Source organism: Trematomus bernacchii, unplaced genomic scaffold, assembly GCF_902827165.1.
Source record: "Trematomus bernacchii unplaced genomic scaffold, fTreBer1.1, whole genome shotgun sequence".
Taxonomy (NCBI): domain Eukaryota; kingdom Metazoa; phylum Chordata; class Actinopteri; order Perciformes; family Nototheniidae; genus Trematomus; species Trematomus bernacchii.
The window spans coordinates 321647-346197 of record NW_022987735.1 but is presented as its reverse complement, the minus strand read 5'-3'; the positions used below and the strand labels follow the sequence as shown (position 1 = coordinate 346197).

The 24551-nt window shown below is 40.8% G+C and overlaps 1 protein-coding gene across 3 annotated transcripts; it reads right to left on the bottom strand.

Moving 5' to 3' along the window:
- Positions 1-1135: 1135 nt before the first annotated feature.
- LOC117495008 (zinc finger protein aebp2-like) lies at positions 1136-24551 on the bottom strand. Of its 3 annotated transcripts, none has more exons than XR_004557146.1 (9): positions 23869-24551; positions 22272-22482; positions 21809-21916; positions 20845-21020; positions 18193-18317; positions 12131-12198; positions 5084-5197; positions 3904-3933; positions 1136-2404 (listed from the first exon to the last, which is right to left on the bottom strand). XR_004557146.1 is itself a non-coding variant. In XM_034146065.1 (9 exons), exons 1-9 carry the CDS (start codon positions 24480-24482, stop codon positions 2398-2400), a joined length of 1464 nt encoding a protein of 487 aa, XP_034001956.1. In that variant the 5' UTR covers positions 24483-24551; the 3' UTR covers positions 1136-2397. The 3 variants fall into 3 exon arrangements, 2 of the variants coding, with proteins under 2 accessions (XP_034001956.1, XP_034001957.1); XM_034146065.1 differs by having other exon boundaries at positions 20834-21020; XM_034146066.1 differs by having other exon boundaries at positions 20834-21020; positions 22272-22473.

Genomic DNA, 24551 nt, shown 5'->3' with positions numbered 1-24551 from the left:
GTCAGGGTTCAAACAAACCTCCACAAAGTGCCAGTGTTTCATTAAAAAATGGTCATGTGAAGAAAAGCCTTGAAATGAGACAATACAGAAACATGTAGGCTCAATGCAGGGGCAGATATTATAAATCTTCCAAAGTTGGATGTTATACGATTAATAATGTGATTTACATGATGTTTAGTAAAGTCAAGGTTTCCGGGTCAAAGTTACGGTAAGTACAAAAGAAAATCAATGTCGGTTGGTTTGATTGGGTACTCATGGATGTGTTGGTCATAGTAAGAATCTCGAAGTAACAAAAGCAAAAACTCAAACACTTTGCTAGACTTACTAAAAGCCAAATGACAGCAATACAAAACAAATTGGTAATGAAAGTGGAAGGGCAATTCACTGAAGTAAAGGAACATGTACATATCTCAAGAAAGAGCACAGAGTAAATCACAGTGTATACAACATTTAAAAAAAACGAGTAATATTGATCACTTTGGGAAAAAGCATTCCTGATTTGGCCCACTTCCTGTTTGTAACCTTGACTCCAACTTTTGTCAGAGCCACAGGGTCTGCAGGGTTATTTACTCACCGATACAAGAAACTGAAGGTCTATTCAACTGTCTTACAATAGAAGTCACAAGCAACTGATATATTGTACAAAAATGTGCACACTCTAATCTCACAGTGCACACTTATCATGAGAGCTTCCTGCTCAGCGACAGCTTTAAATCTGTGATAAGATAATAAGTGATTGTTGATGGCAGTTTCAGGATTTTATAATAGAATAAACAGGACTTACTAAAACCTATACAGTTTGTCAAGTGTAATGTGTTTGCAACGTGAAACTAATAAACCTATGTCTGACACATTATTTTGCCTAAGGTTTGAGTATTAACGTTTTTTGAGGGACAAATAAGAGCATCAAAAATACACTTTAACATATGAAAGTTGGACCAGATGCACTTGTTTACATTTGAACATATTGGCAATTTACTGAAATGCAAGTCAGGCGTTATTGTAATGAGCCCAAAATGTGTGTGGCTGCATATCTTGGACTCATCTCTTTTCAATTTACCCAAAACAGTTGTGCGAGCTGCCTCGGCCCAGTGCAGATATGAGAAGGACATAAAACAAAGCACACAAACCAACGGGGTGCCAACAGTTTTTAGTGCTTGGCGTCACAAAATAATGGAATAGCACTTGAAGGCCTCATTTTATCACAAGCTGGAGTCCCAACTCCCCATGAATTTTGCATGTGTGAGTGCATGAGATATTAAAGAACAGGACAGCCATGTTGTAGAGGACCTCTCTCTGAACTCACTTTTCTCTGCAGGCATGTTAAGTAACAGCTGAGGCCAGCAAGGGTCCTGCCCCGCCGGCCCGTCATTAGCTCCTCCACAGCATGCTCCCAAAGCTGCTCCGCTAATGGACGCCAAATAACTCAGCCAATCCGCTTAATGCACACATACGGAACTCATATTCATAACACAATGGATGCATGAACCCTTCCTGCCATTCAAACACCTTGCACCCTCATGTGTAGAAACAATGTGCTTCAACATCATTTGCCCACATTTTATTACAAACAGAGAATATCCATTCCAAACAGGGACAACATATATATATAAAAAACACATTTATTTTAACAATAACCTTTGAGTGCTTAAATATGATATGAATTATGTACATGTTATCTTGGGAAGCAGAGGTGATTTACCCTTTGAGTGCCGAGTCATTTCTATGCTCTCTCTGCAGACTGGGTGAGATTAAGAGTCATGTCTGACATGACTAACACAACATCACTCTTTGTTGTCATACACACAGGTAAAAGTACTGTAGGAAGAATAAATAGGATAATCAGTTAAGACTTCTGTCATATACAATGTTATTTAAAGTAGAAAGTGCTATAATACCCCTACAAGTGACAGTTAGCATATATTATCACAGTAAATACGGTTTCAGCAAAACCTTCACAAAAATCCACAGAACACCAGCATTTTCATGATATAAAAATAAGTTATAAATCTGCATAAATATTTTACACAAAAACAGTTATAAAATATGCTGTCTTTTCTGACAAAGTTACACACAACAGTTTGTATACTTTTGGGTATTAAGAACATTTTCAGTTTGGTGTTTGTTAAAAAAAAAAAGACATTCTTTTACATTTTTGATGAAAAAGAGTAAAAAAACAAAACTGTAAAAGTCCCGTTTTCCGCCACGCTTGAACAACAGTTCAGATATACTAAAGTGAAGAGAGAAAAAAATGCAGCACGGCCAAGTTTCATTTCCTTTTATCGCCACTTCAATCCCCCCGTTGAGTAGACACAGATGAAGAGCGTCCCATCCCATATAGACAAACCTCCTATGAACAAGCGTTTCCCCTTAAGTATGGAGTCCACAGATGACTCTCTAAAGGCTGAGCACAGAGAGGAGAGAAGGACACAGAGAGGGAGAGAAGGACACAGAGAGGAGAGAAGGACACAGAGAGGGAGAGAAGGAGTTGTTCTCAGTGTGTCATGAGAGAGATTACAGCATGAAAAACAAGCTTTATCCTGGATGTTCAGACAGACTTCCTTCACAGACACATTACAGTGTGTACGGAGCTTTTGCTGGACGGAACTACTGAGGTCAATTATTGGAACAATGAACAACGGCCAAATATGACCTGATATTGGAGTGAGACGAAGGAATGCCAAGGGTCGTGGCTCCCAATTAACTGGCTTCACGGTTCACAGGAACTGTGAAATTGTGGGCGATAAGTAATCAACTACGATGATGTTTCACCACAGGAGGGCCGGAGCCCCGAGGAAAACTGTGAAGGCACGAACATTACCATGCCATCGAGGCAAAAGCCTTGTTTGAGCTCCATTATGGCACAAAGATTATGGACATTTTAAGTGTTTTCAATACTACAGTATAGAGAAATAGCAGTTGAGATACAAAGCAGGAATAAGGCAGCGGCTCTGTGTTGTCTGCATACACAGAACAACGTTACTGTGAACTTCAAAAGCTGTGTGCAGGTGGTGATAAAAGGCATTGATGATGTGACATTAATGCACCGCACGACTATCTTTTATTCATCAGCCTATCCGTTCTGTATCTGAGAATAAAGACACAGTATTTGCAAAGCCACAAACTTTGCAAATACTGCAGTTATTTAAAATACATTGAACTAAAAGAATATTTAACTCATAACGGAATATACCAAAGGCAAAATCGCTTGATTTACTCTAATACGCGCATTATACGTTTTTCAGTTTGGAACTGCAATGCAAAACAATTACAATATTTGCATTACACTTATTATACTCAGAAATACAATAAAGTATGTCTACACAAAGCATTATGCGTTTCCTTCAATAATACCATGAAAAAACATTGTGCACTTACTGTTATTGATTACCAAGATGTAATAATGGTGTGTTTGAGTCACACACACTCCATTGTGTATTTTGTGTGTAGATATATCCAGGGTTCATACACTTTTTCACCAATGATTTTCCATGACTTCTCCATGACCTTTACCAAATGTTCCATGACCAAAGAAAATGACTCTTTCTCAGCGGTACCACTGAAAATTGTTTATTAGAACACGGAACAGGAAAATAAGGTCTGCATATGAAACATGTTGTAAAACAAATAACTTACAGTATTTATGATCATTATAGTATTACTATTTCGGCGATTAGAAAAAATAAAAATTATATTTGATGCAACTTTAGTTACATTTTCATGACTCTTCCAAAACTTTGGGAGAAATATTGTTTTCCATAACTTTTCCAGGGCCTAGAATTTGCATTTCCATGACTTTTCCAGGTTTTTAATGACTGTATGAACCCTGTATATCGTATCTAAATAAGTCCCTAGGTATATTTTAATATATTTGTTATCACATGTTCAACTGTTGAAGCTTACCTGTGTTTCAGTCGCTTTTGAGGAAGTCCTCTGAAAAGACAGAAAAAAGTATGTGAGGCCACTTTGCAAAAACATCTCACTTTGTACGATGGGATCATGTGTTTGAGCTGATTTCAGTGCAGTAGGACTTGTGATAAAGTGCAGTAACCTCTACATGGAAACATTGTTGAAATAATATAATCCTGGACTGCCACTACGTCAGTGTCTTCCTGCCATCCCATTCACGTGCAGAGGGGTTCAAATCCCCTGCTACGCTTACTGCCACAGGCACCAACCACCTCATTTGTTTAGGGATTTCATGCATTAGGACAACCTTGACATAAACTGGCTGAGTGCTGACGGTTATATTCAACTGTGAAACCAGAGTCCAGCAGCAGCCCCTGCAGTTACTGAGCCTTCAGGTCTAATTAAAATCAGCCAGCCTGTGTGCTGATCAGTGCACTCATGAGCCATATATCTCCGGTAAGATGACCACTCTGTTATTTTAGGCACATTGTTCCTCTTTCAGGATTCATTTTCAGCTTTTTATGGCGTGTCATAAACCCAACTTGTTTTGTTCATCTCAGTGATGAATGAACCCAGTCTGCACAAGATTCAAATAACAGTTAATGTTTAGTGGAACGTGATGCAATTGAAGACGGAGATAAATATAAGCTATGAAGTTACAGTTGCATGCAAGCAAGAAGTGATTTTTCCTCCTTAATCTGTTAATCGGATGATATCTTCGCTTCCCTAAATAAATCATTTGTTTTCATAATATAGCATTTAGAGTTTTTTTACACCAGTAAAATAAGCATTAAATTGAGCAATGAACCTAGATCAGTTTTACAGTTTGAAATGTGTGCCTTCACACAAACCAAGTTTCTTTTTTTATGCATTTGTCTTTTCTGTCCTCATTTTTTAAATCAGGAGTTGGTGCCATCTGGTGGAACAAAGTCTTAGGATGACACACACACACACACACACACACACACGCACACACGCACACACACGCACACACACGTGGAGGGCAGAGGATGAGCATTCAAAAACACTTTGTTGTGGTCCTTGAATGCTTCACACAATGAAACCTACTGAGCATTACATAATATTTACACCTGGGCAACATGCATTTAGATCTACAGCAGTATGTGTATAAAAGGCCACTGGTGGCATCACTCACTCACACACACACACTCACCTATAGATGTTTTGGTCTAGCAGCATGGCAGCATCCTGCGGTAACTGGGATAAGTGCACCACTTTAGTCTTCAGCTGCGACCGCTCCGTTTCATTCACCCACACGTCAGGTAATCTGTAACACACACACACACACACACACACGCGCACAGAAAGGACATTTGGTCAGGGTTTGAGCTCTAACAAGAAAGAGAGAGAGAAAAGGGGGGTTAGGATGGGAGTAAGGTTGAATGGAGCGGGTTGGGAGGGATGGACAAAGAGCCTCATTGAGTCCAGCGCACATGTTAACACCTTCCTCTGAACACTGAGTACATTTCCATAAGTAACATGTCCTTGACCAAGGCACTGGGACTGACATGCACACACACACACACAACGGTACACACACACACACACAACGCATGCTGTCCTCCCATTCTCTTAGTTATCAAGTAACTTCTAAACTGTATCTTTATATATTTTGTTCACTTGTGTGCAACAAGATATACGAGATGGGGCGTATGTCAATGTTTATTTGCATGCATGCCAGTGTGTTTTTGTGAATTTAAAATTATACAATTTTAAACTAGCTTTATTCTGTGTGGAGGCTGTGGCGCAGTGGACTAGTGCGTTGGTGTTCGGATAAGGGGAGCACAGGTTCAAAGCCCACTGCAGTCAGCATGTCGTTGTGTCCCAAGACACTTCACCCCAAATTGCTCCTGTGGGGATTGTCCACAGTATTGAGTATGTAAGTCGCTTTGGATAAAAGCGTCTAACAAGTGACATGTAATGTAAAAAGATATTCCAGAAAATCAGAACAGTCTGATGTCACCACCTCTTTAAGCTGTAGGAAGGTGATGTCTTTGAAGACAAAACACACAAGCACATGATGTACTGTACCCGCAGCAGCGTGATCCCCCGGTGAAAGAGGGGAGTGTGTGTGAGCACTGGCGTGGCAATTCGAGGTGCAGCAGAAACAAAGAGCTTAGCGAGTCCACTGCGCCTCCCCTCCCTCACCCACCCCCCCCTCTCCGCCCCCAGCATTCCCCCCGTCACCATGTGCGTCATCACAGGAGCCCCCAGAGATGCAGACATACGCGCACACACACTCACACACTAACTCTCTCTCTCTCACTCACTGCAGGCAGCAGTTAGGCGGGCAGGCAGCCACTGAGCCAAATCACTCACTCACATGCCGAGTCAGCCCATTCAGTGTGGATGTGTGCAGGTATCACTTCACATGCATCACATTCAGCACAACTGGTGCAGGTAAGAGAGGGAGGACTATTGAAAACGGACAAATGAAGGACAGGAAAGGACAAAGGGAAAGTGGAAAAAGGAGTGGCCCATTTTACTGTACAACAACTTGCAAACAGTGTTACCAAATACTTTTATGGCATGTTTAAGTAGCTGGAGGGTGGGGTTAGCCACAAAGGACCATTAAATAAATATGATAAAGTGCAAAAAGCCACAGTAGTATTCTAATCTACCAATATACCTCCTGAAATGCTGTTTTAAACAACATCCTTTAGGTAATCGTTTGAAAAGCTTGACTAGATGTTCATCATTATCCCATGTGGGCCTTAATGTCCGTCCCTCTGTGCTCTTTTAAAGAACACATGCACACACACACAGAAATCAGGCATAGTGAGGTTTTTTTAGCAAGAATGTGCACACCTACAATTATGTGTGCATGTAAAGTGACCAGAGCAGTCAAAAGCCCAACTGACTGATTTTCAAATGTTAGTCAACAGCTGTTAGTTTTTCTTGAGCTAAGCAGTCAAACTGAGTCAAAGTAAATACACGTATTAGTCTTTGGTTAAAATTAAAACGACATGAATTAAAATGTTTTCTAAGCAGCTCATCAGTCTTAAGACTACACATAGAAAGTGAAACAAATAAAATATGTGATGGTAATTGTGCAAAAGTGTGAGGAACAACATGCAAAATGTCTGATCATTGTACAGTTGATGTACTTTTACCCTCGAGTACACATTTTGAGTGGGAGCATTGAAAAGGTATTGAAATAGATATTGTGGTGCATGGTCTCCATCCCCTTTAATGGAGGGGAGAGAGGAAAGAGGAAGTTAAGAGGCAGGTCCAAGACGAAAAACAGTCCCCTTCAGAGCAGCTTTAAAGTTTGGGTTAGTCTTGAGTTAGTGTCCATGTGCATCACAAACTTGAAATGACAAACGAGGACCTAACGAGTGTTAAATATGCAGTAAACACACGTGTGTTTGTGTGTGTGCACGCTCACATGCTCGTTCCACTCCAGAGTCCACGTAAACATGTCTGAGCGAGTGTGCCATGGTACTGATGAGTTATTATATTCTGATGGATGTGAGGCACACAGGAGGGCTGCTATGGGGGGAAGGGGGGGGGGGGGGGGGGGGGGGGGGGGGGGGGGGGGGGTCAGCATGTCACGCACATATCACACATACACCCAAGTGTTCATATCCCTCCCCCACACACACACACACACACACAAACAAATAGATGTTCAAAGACCCAAAGGCTCCATTCAGTCACACCAAACCAAATAAAGACAAATGGATTTATTTTATTTTCCAGAGGAGACCGTTTTTTTGGCTTGCCCTTTTATGAGCCAGAAATGTATATTGTGAGTGGGCCTGTGTGTGGGGGGGGGGGGGCAACTGGGGGTGCCTGCCAGAGTGAAGCCCTGCCTTCCTGCCTGGATTGATGACTGGCTCCAGGCCTTGAAGCTCACAGTGGTGACAGGAGCACTAAGTTCATCACAAAGCAGCAGAGTGTATATTAAATCTCTAACATATTAATAAATGGCTTCATATGGAGCAGCAGGAATGACTACTCAAATGTTCAATGTCCCTATAAACTGCATCATCCGAAAGAGAGCTCAGAAAGATAGTCCAGGGACTTCAAAGGTCTTTGCACCAAAAAGAAAAACCTTGTTTTGCGGGTTGGGCTGCAAAACGTCAGCACCATCACTCTTTTGATTGCACTCCAAAATAACTATATATGGATTTATTTCAATTTCAAAATATTTCTATAGGACTTGGAAATATGCATATTGTGAGTTGCCATTCACCGCCGAGTAACACATCAAAATATACTTACACACAGAATGTTAAACCTCCGACTTATCCAACATTTGGAATTATAAATGGATAAAGAAGCTTGCCAATGCATACTCAGGTAGTTTTGTGTTTTTTTCTTGCTTGACATCAACACAGGCCGAACTGAGGTTTAATTGATGTTTCACGAGTAGAAGTGTATTCGTTTTTACAACCAAATTACTAAAGTGTTATACCTCTTTGGAAGTGTGGGATGGTTCCGGTTAAAAATCTATTTAAATATCTACATTTTCCACAGAGTAATCCTTTCATTTGTTTAGAAAACACACACATGCATCTTTTGATATTCTTTTGTAAATTGGTCCATATATCCAATGTGTTGCTATTCATTAACCCTACCAGAGTGTGATATTCTTAATGCACTTTTGTAACAGTCTAAAAATGAAAGCAATGAAAATAAAATAAATCACAAACTAGCTAACAAAGGATGAAGAGATAAACCCATGTTGTGCACGATAAGCACCGTGTAGTTTGTACCAAAGTGATGTACCAGCATGCACCCAGAGGCTCGAGGCGTTCACTGTCACCGGCTGTGTTTCTACTGTTTGTTATTCTGAAGCATTCAACAGTATGCACGGGAATCCATTCATTCATCCATCAAAGATTAGACAGCAATTATGGCTCTAGGTTTCGCTCGCAGCCCACCCACCCCCTCCTTAGCGAGCCGCTGGTGGTTCATGTTCAGAATGGTTCATGTTAATCAGTTACTCATTAGTCCAAATGGAGTTAATGAGTGTCAGTCAGAATGTGAATGGTTTGCTCCAGCATTAATAAACATGACTTCCCACATTCACACAGCTAATCATTACACACAGCTAACACACACACACACAGTGTTGAGGGTCACAGCACTTGATGGCTGAATAAATGACCACCAGGTTAGATACTAGGACATTACATTACGCCAAAACTAAACATTAACTTGGCTCAATTGACACTCCGCACCAACCAAAACAGTTTACGCTAAATCACTCCTGTGAACAGGGATTGCAAGCCCTTCAATTGTTAATTCCACATGCTGAAGCCATGTGCATCCGGCTTTACAAATAGCAAGGCCAAGCATTTACAAAGTGTACAGGGTGGTGTCTTTTTTTCAGCTTTTACACAAGCAAAAACAGTGTGTTTGTCTCTGTATTTTTAATTGAAATTGTAAGCATGTCCGGCTTTCTACCTGGGGAGTATCTTATTCAGGCTAGAGGCAGCAGCTCTATCCAGTTTCAGTCAATTGGACGAAGATTACATCCCTGTAACCTCACGAAAGTTACTCAAAATATAGCTGCAGACCACAAAACAAGAACAATTCTGTCTCTTTATTTCCATGACTTCCAAGTAGATCATCAAATGATAAGCATTGCAGTCGAGCTGGTGATGTCCAGCTTTAGCTTTAAGGGCGATATCATGTATCTAGCCCGCAAAAACGTATAGGGTAACATTTCATTTGTATTTGTATTTGTTCCGTTTATGGTATGCACAACTTAATGTATAACAATTGTTTACAAAACACGTCTCTATAAAACACACCATCGACCGAAAAGGAGCAGGGAGAAGAAAATAATCTTATATGACCGGCCCCTTTCTAAAAAAACTAAATAAATAGAAATAGATGGTCTGTCCTTCATATTTTCTTATTCACAGCCAAACATAACAGTATCGTAAGATAATAAGAGAAACACAAAAACTTCCTACAAAAAATACTTATTTCCCACTTGACAGTTAAAGGTGGGGTAGGTAAGTTTGAGAAACCGGCTCGAGATACACTTTTTGTTATATTCCATGGAATGCTCTTAACATCCCGATAGCAATGAATATCGCTTTTACAAGACTACGGTTTAAAAAGAAGTCAGATTAAAACGTTTAAATCTCAGCCAAAAGCTTCAACGGACACATTCATACCTTCATCTACTGGTCAACGTTGTCTCTGTAGGGAGATAATGCTGCCGCCCTCTCAGAATAACATATCATTGTGTAGTTCCTTAACAAACTCACTATGAATTGGATATGCTTTTTAAACAGAGCACTTGCCTGCCGCGAGGGAGAAGTATGACGTAGCATCACAGATGAATCCTGCATGGACCAAGCCAAAAAGTATCCCTCTCTCTTGTTTTCCATTTTTGTTTAATTATCTCCCCATAATTCACTCTGTTTTCATTCTGCCTCTTCTGCACATTTCTCTCCCCCACAACCATTTTCTTCCCACTCCCATTTCTCACCTTCCTCCATTCACTGTCTCCCCCATCCTTTCCCTCATTTATTCTGCCTAAATCTGTCTTTTAAACTCAGTATCAATCTCCATCAACGTCTCTCTGTTTGGAATGAATCTGCCAAGTCTTTCCTGATCACCAAAGTTCATCTTTCTCTACTTCCCCCTTCCCTTTCATTATTTCTCCATGCACAAGATTAAACTCCCACACACAGGGCGAGGAGGAGATAGCAGAGGTGGATCAGAGAGGGGGAAAGGAAAGAAGAGGAGGAAGGATGGGTTGATAAAGCACCAGAAGGCTGAGAGAACAAGGATTTAGCTACAGTGTGTTCATGGATGGCCGTCAGCTGCAATCTTCGACACCATTCATCATCTGGGTCTCCTTACAGTGCCACTAGGCCAAATGTATTTTTCTCTTTGTCTTTTTGACCTTGTTCTCTCTCTTTGTTCATCTCTTTCCACTGACTTTTTCTCATCTCCCAACCTCCTTTCCTCTTCTCTTTCATTCTTCCTCTCTGATCATACTCGGGCTGTGCAGTCAAACTCTTTAATGGGAGTGTTGGACGTTTTGGTGGGAGCTTCCTCTAACAAGAGCTCAGCTGAATAGCAGACAGTGTTCTGTGAAGCTCTCCTTCCTATGGGACAGACCAATTGTATCAGCACAGTGCCGAACCTGCATGCCCTTCTGCAAAATGGTCTCAATGATTTGGGACTGAAAGTGCGGCCAATGTCCACCTCAAGTTGGCAGAGCCTGGTGAGAGGTCCAGGCGTTACAGCCAAATACTGGGATGGGCATTCATTACTAAAACTGGGATTTAAAGAAAAATATGGATTGGAGAGCCTATAAAAAGAACAAATTCAGCCTCCAAGTAATTTTGGTTGCTGCACCACAGTTTATAAAGAAATGTCAGTGGATCATGCGAGTAAGACGAAGCAAAGCAGATGGTGAAGAACCAGTGCCACACCAGAGAAGGACAGAGACCGACTTTAATGGTAGTCTTCTGTGTTATGATATCCATGTTCATATTTTCAGAGAGAAGATGTTGGCGGATCATCATCAGTATTGCCCTCAGCTTCCTCTGAGGTAAGCCCTAGGGCCTCAAGCTGGGGTGTGATGTGCACTATAACAGGACCTAGAATCCTCTCACACAGCACAACAAATATTGGATCAGCCCACAGAGGAAGGGTGAGAAGATTTATAGCAAGCCCTGATGTGGAGGAAGGCCACCATGTTGTTTGCACAACGGGATGGAAAGGAGAGTTGTAAATCAGACAGAGATACATGTACATTGTTGATGTTCACGTGCACACGCAGGGACCGTGCTGCTCAAAAAGGAAATGATTGTGTGACAGGCTCAGGCTTTACATGGTAAGCATGTGCAGGAGATTTCTAAATGGGATGGCGAGTTGCTTGCTTGTAGATCCGTGACATTTTAAAGGTTATCTACAAATCTCTCAAAACTGTTTATAGCTGTCCTGCATACAAACCCATGACCTCTATATACTAAGCAGTACTTCACATGTACCTTAAGCAGTTGCCCTACATGGATAAAGCTACGATGAATATCCACAACAACAGGGATATTCAATACACTCTCCAAATTCTTGTCTTTTGGCAACTCAAAGTAATAATGATAAACTAATTAAAAACATCAGAATTTGATTGTGAACACTAACCTGAAAAACGTTTTTTTAAATGCTAGCTGAGGTCAATTCTATGGATATCTATGGTTAATGTAGGGGACGTTTTACTTACATGTCCTCAGGTGTCCAATGCAGGAGGACCTTCACCTTGCCAGATCCCTCTTTCCTTCTGGCTAGTACCTGCACAGAGAACACAAAGATGAGTAATAAAAAAACACAATAAGTGCTTAGATAGGTAGTAAGTTACTCAGTTAGTTTGCCAAGTAACCAGTAAGAGCTTCACCAATTGAGCCCCACCACAAACAGACAGAGGTATATAATGAACCAACATATTATGGTTAATTTCCAGACAGTTAACAGTGGTTTTACAAGCGTCAAATGTGTAAATGTGTTGCGTTTGGCTCCTATTGCAGCACTCTCTTGTCTGTAGAGAACAGGCTTCAAAGACATGCCCCTGTCCTGGCCCCATCTCTCCGATGTATAATGAGGCTACATGCTTCAAACATTTCACCAAGTGATACACTGGCTGATCATTACCCTAATAAGAAATGTGAGCACTCTTAATTATGTATGCAAGAGCTCAGTGAGATTTCTATTTTCAATGGGATCTACCCCAAATTCCTCTGCAACTTGCTGTAAGAGCAAGGAATTCAAAACCAGACTAAACTTAGATATCTCCCCGGTATCTGGACTTAACTGAGAACGGCTTATCAGAGCTGACATTCTCGAGTTCCAAATAATAGACATGGGCTACACAAAGCAGTTATCACCATAAACAAGTCACTGTTGTTGTGGATTGTGTCAGCACCAGCGTTTGAATACTTTAGACAGCAGTGCGACACTTCTTTCTAATGTTTTCTACAGGAACACGGCAAGATGTGCTTCTTTTATCTGCGTTTTGTCACCTGGTTGAACTTCTAAATATTTAATCTGGAAAAAAACGCACACTTTAGAGCCTTTCTTGCTATGAAAATACAGTTGAAAAGATACTATGTTTCCTGAATAGTTGGTCCCTCTCATAACACGCATAACATTTCATCTATCATGCTGTGTTGGTTTATAGTAAAACTGGTCTGGTATTCACACAAATATTGTCAGTAGGGGAAAGTAGAGCTAGAAAAATAACCAGGAGTGTCAAAAATAGCCAGAGATATAACCTCTTGCATCAATTGGCTTTTTTTTGTCTTAGGAATGTCTATTTTAGGAAAAGGGAATGAGCTCACATGTGAAGAACTCCGCTTACGCACATAAATATCTGAAATTATTTCTGTGACTCGAGGGACCGGCTGAGGCTTTGATGGAAAACTGGTTTGAGGACAGGAGGGACGAGGCTCCACTGAGACAAGAGACACAGAGACCTAGAATCACTCTCCTCCTTATCTCAAAGTTTCTCTTGCCCTCTGATTTAGGAGCAAAAATGTGTATTCATTTGAGGATTTTGGATCCTTCATTCATTTTATGTATCCTTATGGTCAGACCATTTTGGCCTTTGTTATTTTAAAGGTCCAAGTTATTGTCTTCTGCCTAGCACAAACATATATTATTTGTCTCTTCCAGGAACTTTTTCTACACTACTGTTAGAGACTACCCTCCGGCCATGTTGCTGTGTGTACTGGAGGCGCAAGAATAAATGTGCAAATCTATCCAGATATAAAGCCGTCTGGTATAAACAAGTTTAGCTACATTTTGATGGACTTTTTGGAAGAAATATTAAAGGGGACCTATCATGCAAAATGCACTTTTTGATGTCTTTTATACATAAATATGTGTCCCCGGTGTGTCGGAACTTGGTCGGAACTCACGCAGCCTCAGAAAATAAAACCCTTTCTCTTTTCCTCCGTACCCAAATCGTTAAAAAAACGGGGGTAGGCCTACAACGAGCGGATACAGATTTGCTGCCGATATTACGTAATTTCGGATGGTGGACGACCCACAGAAAGTTGCTATCAGAAACAATGCCTGACGTGTTTTTGACGTAATCTCGTCTTTGTTTACATTAGCAAGCCTCGCTAACACTCAAAGCTAACCTGTACTGGAGAGCACATGTGTTTAAAAAGCAGGAAATAAAAGCATTTGAGCTCCATACTGTTTCAGAAATAATCCTTGATGTGGTTTAGAACAGGATGGCGTTTTATCACAGCAGAATTGAACTTCATCTCCGGTAGAATTCTGATCAGGCATTAGCTCCGCCTCCTCTTTTTTTCTTGTTTTTCAAGCTAAGGACCCAAAATCCGCGTTTCTCTAACAGGGCTGGAATAGAGGGATAAGAGGGATGTCTAAAATGCATGATCTGTTTGTATTTTGAGCAAAACACATCATAGACATGTTTTTATATATCCGAGACCCATAATATATGGTGCACTTTAAGGCTGTTAGCAGATATGAATTGTGTTGTTGTTGGATTGGTGCATCAATATTTGTCTGTGAGAAGTTTTTTAGATAGCAGCCAAGTTGGCACATCAACACTGTTGTTGCCTCTTGTCTGTTATGCAGTATTCAAGCGTAAAAATCTTCAGAGTGGAAAAGGGAACGAGTAGGCATCACAGCAGCAGTGCCAACAGAATCAGTGATTAAACAAAACAATGACTTGAGCAGCTCACACTTTAACAAAAGTACTGTTGACGTGTAATATAAACCCTTCCCTACAACCTATACAAATAAAATGTGTTCAATAAGGTCTGACTTTGTAGGCCAAATGTGAGTTCTCCATCTGTTTCCCTGTAAGTGTCAATGAAGTCGACATTGACGTCCTGTTGGACAGGTGCAATGGGCAGTTTGATGTCATTGGTTAGATGCAAAGTCCTCCATCTCTTCCTCCATCAGTGAGTTCACATACAACTACTCAACCAGGTCACAATCAATTTAAAGTCTTCCTCTGATCAGTTAGGGGGATTAAGAAAACCTGAATGTGTTCCTCATGAACTACAATTGCTCTGCCATGTATACAGGAAATCTTGTTTCTGATTAGCTTTCCCAATGTTTTAATTCCAAAAAGCCACTTTAACTTCAAATGGTATAGTTCATATGCAGTATAATTATGTTCAGTGCATTCATATTTAGAATAATTTTGCATTCACTTGCATACATCGTGCAAATCGCTAGGTTTGCAGCATTTTCCCAAGACTCTTGGGCTAATTAAACCATTCGAAGGAGCAAAATAGTCTCAGTCTCTCTCTTACAGCCGTGATTCATAAGATCTGCCGTTATGTGATCATCCTGCAGCAGAGCTTGTGTGATAGCTGTGGCTTTGATTTGAGTTAGACAATTTCCCTTTAAGTTTTGGCTTTCGTTAAGAGGTCTGTTTTTGGTTGTGAATTATATTTCGGTTGTTAATAAATGTCCTAACCTTTGCTTATACTTCAGACTTCCTTGATCATTTGTATTGTATTGTTCCTCCCCACATCCACTGGAGTTTCAGGGAACGTAACGCACTTTGTTCATTTATTTGTTTTCATTAACAAAAAAAACGTATCAGTCACTTTCTACTGTCAGATAAAGCAATACAAATAATATATCTTGACTGCAGTTTGTTAATGTGCCAATTAAAACATTGTTATCCTTTGTTTACAGAAATGTCCAAATAAATCTTTAGAAGTTGCAAAAACTCCTTCCCAGCATTAGCACAACTCGCCTCGTAAATTAACTTTGTCATTGCAATTGTGTTCTCATTTATATGCCTCCATCTTCTAGCTTCCCACCAAGGCTCAACTGTCTACTGCTGATCCACCATAGAAACACACAAGGGAGGAGAGACAACTCTGCCTCAACAACAGGGCCTGTGCTCAGCTTAGACTCACCAGCAGCTGTTTCACTGCCCTTTTAATTAAAAAAGCCTAGCTGTTAACCTGCGCCCTCGGGCTCCTCACAGCACCGGGTTAATAATCACAAACATAGGCTACACTTGAATAAGCCATGACCATGTATGTAAAGGCTGAAGATGAAGAAGTGCTTGTGTTTAAGCAGCATGAAGTGATTTGTGAGCCGAGTGTTTTTGATGAGGGCAGTTGGTGCTTTAAGGGACCGAACTTAATCCTCTATAGACGCATGAGAGGGAGGTAGGAGAGAGCAGGAGGGAGTGAACAGTGGATATTAACGTGGCCGCTAAACAAGGCAGTGCAGACCAAAGCAGGGGGAGGGAGGGCCTGCTGAAACTGGGTGCCTGTCTAGTGTCAGGGGGTCAAGCTGTGGATGACGCAGATTGGCGCAGTAACAAAAATATCCCATCATAAACATGACTGAGCTGCTCTGGAGTGTCAGCAGGACCACTGGCTAAACTCCACAGAGCCCCCACAGCTACGCTCCCTCTCCCCGGGCCTGGGAGAGGTCCGCTGGGGCCCGGGGTCTGACGCAGCGCCGCAGTCCTTCTGCACCACAACCCTCCCGGGACGAGTGAGAGGAGAATGTATGCCTAACTGGCCAGATCTCCTTCCGATTCCATGACCCTGAACTCCACTTAACCCCCTTTTCCTCGTCCCTTCTCTCCAAGTCTCTGTTTCTAGCCATTTGTTTCTCTCCCTCCCCCTGGCTGGCTCTTCCTCCTTCTCAGTCTGTGTCCAAATATGCGGTTTACCTCTCTTAACCTCTTCCCAAGCTTCATCTTCCCATTTCTTTTGTTTTTTTTTTACTTTTCTTTTAAAATTCTTGGCTGCTGGTGAGCAGTTGAGGTTTAAAGGGAGCAGAGCAGAGCAGAATCCAGTTGAAAGGGAACAGAAACAGAAGCTCAACACTGCACATTTCAGAAATGCTTAAATTATTAACAGTGGAAATCTTTTAAAAAGGGAAAGAGATGCACGAGATGGCTTCATGGCGATCTATTTGCATGATGAAAATGTGCATGCATGCATTGGAGACACATGTATAACCCGCAGGTCCATCACACACTCGCATCATCAGTGACCTTGTAGGCTCCGTGCACACACACACACATCTTACATTTTAATTAAATAAACTTACAAATTATGTATCAGAGTGAATATCATCATTATTACTATACTGCACTTGCAACCAGTTCAATTGAATGTTACAATATATTCCTTTACTGTATGGAGGTTTCTTAGATCCTTGTTCTACACGTTTGATTTGTTAAACTATGTGTTATTGAATAGATTAGTCATATTGTGATATTTTAATATATATATATAATACCTGTAAAAGACCTTGCTATATTGGCAAAGCACGTCATATATCATTTATGAGTTCAGACATCTGGAAACAAAAATACTAAATTCCTAATTTTCTCTGCAGAAAGCGAGAAACAGATAATAAAGACCACATTATGTACTAGGATAGCCAGTGTACATACAATTACTGCAAATGACTAAAGAGTATGTTTCTATAAGAGTATACATGCAGCAAATAATACAAATGTGCTGAGAAACCGAGGATAATGACCCTTTCATTGTTTAGCCTTGTGCTATGTGGAGTCTTGTACAGGAGACACAGCGCTCTCTAGTGGAAGGGCACAAGAAAAGCAGTCTTTAAAAAAAAAAAGGATTTTCCATACACATCCAAACTGCTGTTACTTTAACTTTACATATACATTATTACTCAAACAATTATTATCATTATCTACTTATCAGTGATTGAATGCTTCACTTGAAATGATATTTTTCCTCATCATATGGACCCTCAACGCTAAAAGGTACAAACACATTTGTGTAGCTAATTAATAATGTGTCACGCACTGGGCTCAGAATGGAGAGAGAACCTACACAAAAACAAAGCAATTGTGTTTCCTGTGAAGCGTAATTCACAGAAAAACAACATTAAGCCTTTGGGCGATTCACAAGGTTCATTTCAAGTGCACGGAAGTGATTTTCAGATTGTGAGTCTCTCCCGCCCCCTGCTGTCTAAAAAGAGAATTACATGAAATAAAATACTTTTTGAAAAAACACAAAGGGTGTACTTATGTGAAAACAACCATGCAAAGTAAATAACCAGGCAGAACATGTCAAGTTGAAGTAGTTTCATTTCTTAGGACTGATTGAACTTCTGTTGTACAGTTTACCTTTTACCTACAAAAGGAATGCATCTGATCATTTCTCCAAAGGATAAGACAATGCCTCCTTTAACCCTCGTCTCTGAATATCCTACTCATTGCGTTTAAACATAAAAAATGCAGACGGAGACAAGCTCTACCAGACAACACAAAGTGATGAAGCTGCACAGACTCACCGTGCTGTGGAAGACCACACTGTGGCCGTTGCCCACACTCTCGATGTGGGTGGCAAGGTTCAGACAGATGGCCCTGTGGCGGATAGCGTCCATGGTTTGGGCATCGAAGAAGTCGTGCGGCCTCGCTGGAGGAGGAGAGGTCAGATGAGAGCTGAGTCAGGCAACAAAAACACAAAGGGCGCCAACTGTGGTTCAATATATAAAAATTCCAAGGCTTTTCCAAGTCTTTCTGTAACAACCCGTAACTACGTCAAAGTCATCTAATTGCTTTAAAATGCTATTCCATTGTGGTTTTTCATTGTTGCTTTGCACCAACTAAAGTCAAAATGAGGTCTATGCAAAGCACTTTGTAGAAATGTATTCCAAAAGTATAACATTAAAAACAGAACACTCTTGCCAGTCTCATACATTGGCTTTATTTGGGCAAAACAACCAAACTAGCAGAAATAGGATCATCATTTTAGTAAGGCCTTTTGCTACTATTTTTTTCTGAACAGTATATCCTTTTATGATTCTGTAAAGTGACCCATCAAGATGAGGGCCGAGCAAAAAGTTAAAAAATGACCCCATCACACGTATTGTCCTAACCATTTGATCTTAACCACGATGGAAAACGTCATGAAGTCAGGGAAAGATGTGAAGGAGAATGTGAGGACGTAAAAAAGACAACTGTCGTGCAAAGAATATTCGATTGCACTTACAGAAGGCTTATGTAAAGCAACTCTATTTCTCAATGCTGTATGATTCAAGTAATGATTCCCATCGGTAAACAATTAAAGAGCAGATGTCATTTATTGCCGTACTGCTACATTAACCCTCCTGTTATCCTTGGGGTCAATTTGACCCCATTCAATGTTTAACGTATCTAAAAAAAAAAGGTTCACATTATTTGTTTTGCTTAGTATTTCATGACTTTTCCTAATTTAGTGCGGACTAATGGGTAAACATAAAATGAACATTTAAATGAACGCATCGGTGTTCCTTGGGGGTCAATTTGACCCCAGACTGTTTTAGTAGTATAAAACATATACAAATGTCAATATTTTACACATATTTGTCTTGATTGTGTAGGATGATATTGAGGTGACTATTACATGCAAATGTATCATTGTAAAACAATGTCCTTTAACAGCATCAAAAAGATCTTTAACATTTTATTTCAATCAGTGAGATTTTATGGTGATTTATATATTTTTCGATAGTCACATAATAGGAATTCTGGATGTATAAAGGGGTCTGTGGGGGGAAGGTTGGGGTAATGTTTTATTTAAATGGTTATTTAGGTAGTCAACTAAGATACCTAAAGCACCAGACACATATATTTTGGTTAAAATTTGGAATATGATCATTGCCTTGAGTTTTAAACTACCGGGGTCAAATTGACCCCAGAGGATAAAGGGTGTAAGGTCAATCTGAGCATAACAGGAGGGTTAAGGAATTGTGGGATGGCTTTATCATATTTTCTTTGGTAAAGGATGGTCCAGCGAATCCTCTGCTAAAAGAGATATTATTCAGATAATTCAACCGGCTATTGTTAAGGCTGCCACTTAAATACTTCTGGGTAATTTCACTGAGTTTGTACCTTCCTAAGCCAAACAAACTGATGACAGCCGGCCGGGTCTCTGCACAGGATCTTACTGACACTCGATGTACGACTAGTGTTTAGGAAAACCCTTGATATAAGGACTGCCTTTAGATGGATACATTTGTATTCCAAACACCAGACTCATCCCTGTTTACCAGCATGTTTCCAGCCAATTCACTGCAGTGTGAAACAACTTCACAAGGTTTATGTGAATGAAATGCTTTTTGGCATTCAACCATCAACTCTGAGATGTGAAGAGTGTCCTTGAATGCTACACTAAGGAGTCTAAAAGGGTCCCTGTTCCAGCTGGATTGAAAAACAAGGACATTTACTTGGATGGATGATAACCTCAAGCAGGTTTTGAGTCTCTGATTATGTTCTTAAATGTTCAAGGAGGTTTTCAATCTAAAAGTTATGCTCAGGGAAACAGTTTGCACGAACTATAAACAAATGTGTTAATATTCTAAAATATGCTAAACAAATGTGCGGTCTCTTAATTGTCAACATAAGGTTTAGGATTTATGGTAAGAGATGTTTTTTGCTTTTCATGAACACAGCAAAATGCTATTCGTCTGAAATTCAAATGTGGATGATTTCATGTCACACGTATTTTAAAATCATCTCGCACTAAGATTACTAGTACAGTAAGTGTAGAAGTATAACACATGCCTTGGTTTGCATACTGCAGAGAGAGGCCATCTGATGCAAAACATGTTACAAGGGAGTAAGTATAACACTCTACCTGAGCACAGCGCGTATTCAAATAGTGAAACGATGCAATTATATTTAAAAGTTGTTCTGTGAAATGCGGAAAGTTGCCCTTGGGGGAATCTGTCCAGCTACAAGCGTATGTTCTAGTTCGCTTGCTTGGTGTCCAGTTCTAGCTTCTCCAACAAAGAGATGTGAGCGGTTAGAAGCCAATTATGTACAACAAACATGGCAGCGCCTCAAAAATGCACTCAGCTTGTAATCCTATCCCATAAAGAAAAGAGGGAAATCACAGTAAGAAACTTTTAAAAAACAGTAAGTGTGTGTGCGTGTTAGGTAGGTACGTACGTAGGGAGCACCTGCGTTTGTTCTTGAGTTTCTTCCTCTTGTTGAGCCCAGCCTTGGAGGGGGACTCCTCCTTGAGTTTGGCCTGGCTGGACATCTTGGAGGAGCTCTGCTGGCTGAAGTGGCTCGGGACGTGACGAGCTAGCCCCCCCTGGGAGGCAAAGCTGGCGTTGCAGCCGCCGACTACACACTGCAGCAGAGCACAGAGGCAGAGGATGATTGGTACATCTGTCACTTCACAGGGCAACATGACAACTTTATAAACAAAGGAATAACACCATTTATTTGAGTCAATAGCGTTGCAGAACACGTGCTGGTACTACTGTAGGTACTTTGATGTATTATTGAAAGATGCCATCAATCTGGCACTCAAATTGCTTTTTTGGCGACGTCCTGACGTGAACTATAATCCCAAAGTAGTCCTCAAATGTTCAAATTGTGTGTTTTTTGTCACAGGGAATTTTTAAGGTCGATATTTCAAAACACATTTGAAAGCAGCTTAAATTGATAGCACCTAAATCAGGTATGAGTAAGGGACTGTGCATTGTGCTGGAGCTGTTACTCTCTCATGGCCCCACATGGACTGACAGGTCTGATCACTGGTTAAATGATTGGCCACCACAATGTATTTGTGATACAGATAAGATAAGAAGTACTTTATTGATCCCAATTTGGGAAATGTTTGCATTGCAGCAGCATAAAAAAATATGGCATTGTACAATAAAAATTCAAAGACTAGAAATAAACAAGAAAGTAGAAAATATACATGTTGAATTTAACAAGGTATTATATATATATATATATATATATACATAAATATATGACAGATGGAATATTAAATATTGAACAGATTATATAAATGTAAAATGTACAATGTGGTTTTATTCCAAGAGATAATAGCTTAGATAGATGCTGATATTAGACATTTTACTCATATAACAACATATTATCATAGCAAGGTTTACTGTTTTTCTTTACCTTGAAAGGCTTATCTCCACTGTGAGTCAACATGTGTCTATGGAGCCAACTCTGACTGGTGGATGGTGTGTTGTACACCTTACAACCCTTCCATAGACACACAAACACCTGGGGGACAACAAATACAAATCAACAGATACAGAGGTAAGATGACAAGACAGCATAAGGAGGTATCTTGCACAGAAAGAGATTGAAATATTTCTTAAATTATATACATATGCACACTGGGAACAGTTCTTAAAAAAAGGAATAATTCTTCCACAGAAAGTAGTTCCCATGCCAACAGACATATGAACTCAATGGTTGCATGTAGTCCAATTTAATCACATCATTAAACTGTCTTAAGCATTTCAACAGTTAATGTTAGGCTGAAAAAAAGGGACCTAATCTTGTTTTGGCTACCTGTCAGACACAATAAAGGACATCAACACGAAGCTTGTCCAAAAGTTGAAAGTATACTGACCTCTCCTCGCTGCCCGTCGACATGAATGCCCCTGATGTGTTCTGCCAGGTCAGGACTTGAGTTGAAGCACTGAGAACAGAGGTCCCAGCAGCAGGGGTACCCCACTGTCTTCACCCCCGAGGAGCTGGCACTGCTCTGTCCGTTCATCATGGCAGGTGTGGAGCGCCCACTGGACACCGTGCTCTCCATCTCCATCAGGGTACTGCTGATACTGAAGGAGAGGAGAGAGTGGAGAGAGGAAGGAGAAAGAAGAGTCCAACTTGTGTTAAAGGTCACTATTATGCAAAATCCACTAAACATCTGTGTAAAGAGATTCTGAAAGTTTCAGGAAAAAAGATTTGCTCTCTATTTGTCCTGATCCATTTATATAAAACCTGTCTGAAGTGAGCTGATCAGATTTTGGCCACTTTATGATGTCATAACGATTTTCTGGCTTGTGTAACCATTAGCCAATCACCAACCAAGGTAACCCCCCCCCCCCCCCACACACACACCTTATCACCTGAATCTCCTCCTAGAGCACCATTGTGTTTTTTTTTTAACCCAATATCTCTCAGAGGGGCGTGGGGAGTGGCTCCTTATTTTCATCTAAAGTAACAGACAGAGAATCAGCACTTTTGAAACAGGGCTGAAACAGAGGGGATTATGGGATGCTACAATGATCTGTTTGGTATTATGAGCCAAACACTTCAGAGACATGTTTTGTATATATCTGAGACCTATAATAAATTGATGAAAAACAGTATAATAGGGGACCTTTAAACATGGTGCTAAGGACATCAAGAACATCTTCTTAGCTTAGATCAGGCTTTGCACTGCAGTGGAGAACAGGTGCAAGCCAAAATTGAATAGCCACTATGCGTGAAAGCCATCAGGCTGAATCCGATTTTCCATGCATGCCACCGCTTCATCACTTATGCCAAATCAATTACATCGCTGGATTTCATGCTTTTACCACGAAATTACTCATTTACTGGAGTTTCAACACCACAAAAGGGCTCATAATTTACTCATCACAAATCCAACCAGTAGGCCTTACTGATCCCAGTGTTGGCAGCAGTTTTACTGATGGAATCAGTGGAGTTACTTTTCAATACATCAGTCACTTTTCCTTGGGTGTTTGACCTTAACTATTTGTAAGCCAATGTGCAGTTCACACAAGCCCACCAGCATAAACTGAAAATGGAATATTTGAAACGAAAAAGATTATCTTATATGCGCATATATATATATATATATATATATATATATATATATATATATATATATATATATATATAATATATGCGCATATAAGATAATCTTTTTCATCATCATTCATAATTATTTGAGCATGGTATCAAATATATATATATAGTTGATACCATGCTCAAATAATTATGAAAATGATTGATGGGTGTGATTAAATTGCCGTTTTCGCTTGTATCATAGTTGAGTAGCCAACATTGTGTTCATAGTTTGACCTATTAACTACAAATTCTCTAATTAGACATTTTTTTCCTCATTTAAAAACGTGGATAAAGGAAAATTATCCATGCTACTCTAACCCAATTACACCAAACACTGGTCAAGAAAACCCGAAGTGTCTCACACCAACCTGTCCTCCGAGTCTATGCGGCTCAGCGGTTCTCCATCCGAGGATGAGATCTCCACACTCGGCCGCCTCTTGTCGTCCAGCTCCCCGCCCCCGCCGCCGGGCTTCTCCCCGTCTTCACACGCTGCTTTGCTCTTTTCGCAGTTTACCTGTCCCGGTTGCTCCTTTGCGTCTTGTATTGCGTTATCGTTGGCAGCAGGTATGTTGTTACCATCCTCCGGGCTTTGCTTTTCCTCTGGCTTTACCTCTGGCTTTTCCTCTGGTTTTTCCTCTGGTTTTTCCTCTGGTTTTTCCTCTGGCTTTAGCTCCGGTTCTTCTACGGCTGTCTCCCCCTGGTTCACCTCAACACTGCCGGCTGTCACCGCCTCGGCCTCGGCCTCCTGTCTCTCTGCAGCGAGCTTCTCTTCGCCGGCCTCCCGTCTCTCTGCAGCGGGCTTCTCTTCGCCGGCCTCCGCCTCCACCCCTTCCATTTTCGGTTCTACGCTACTGCGCGGTTCCTCTTTATCCGGCTCGGTAAAGCCATTTTCGGTCTCTCCGCCGTTGCCTTGTGTCTCCCCGGGCGGTGCATCGCTCTCAACACTGAGCTCGGGTGTTTCTTCTGGGGTCGCAGCAGACATTTCGGCGGCGTACGTGCCGTGTGACACTTTCTGTATTAAAATTCACCCGTGGCGCCCAGAAACGCTCCT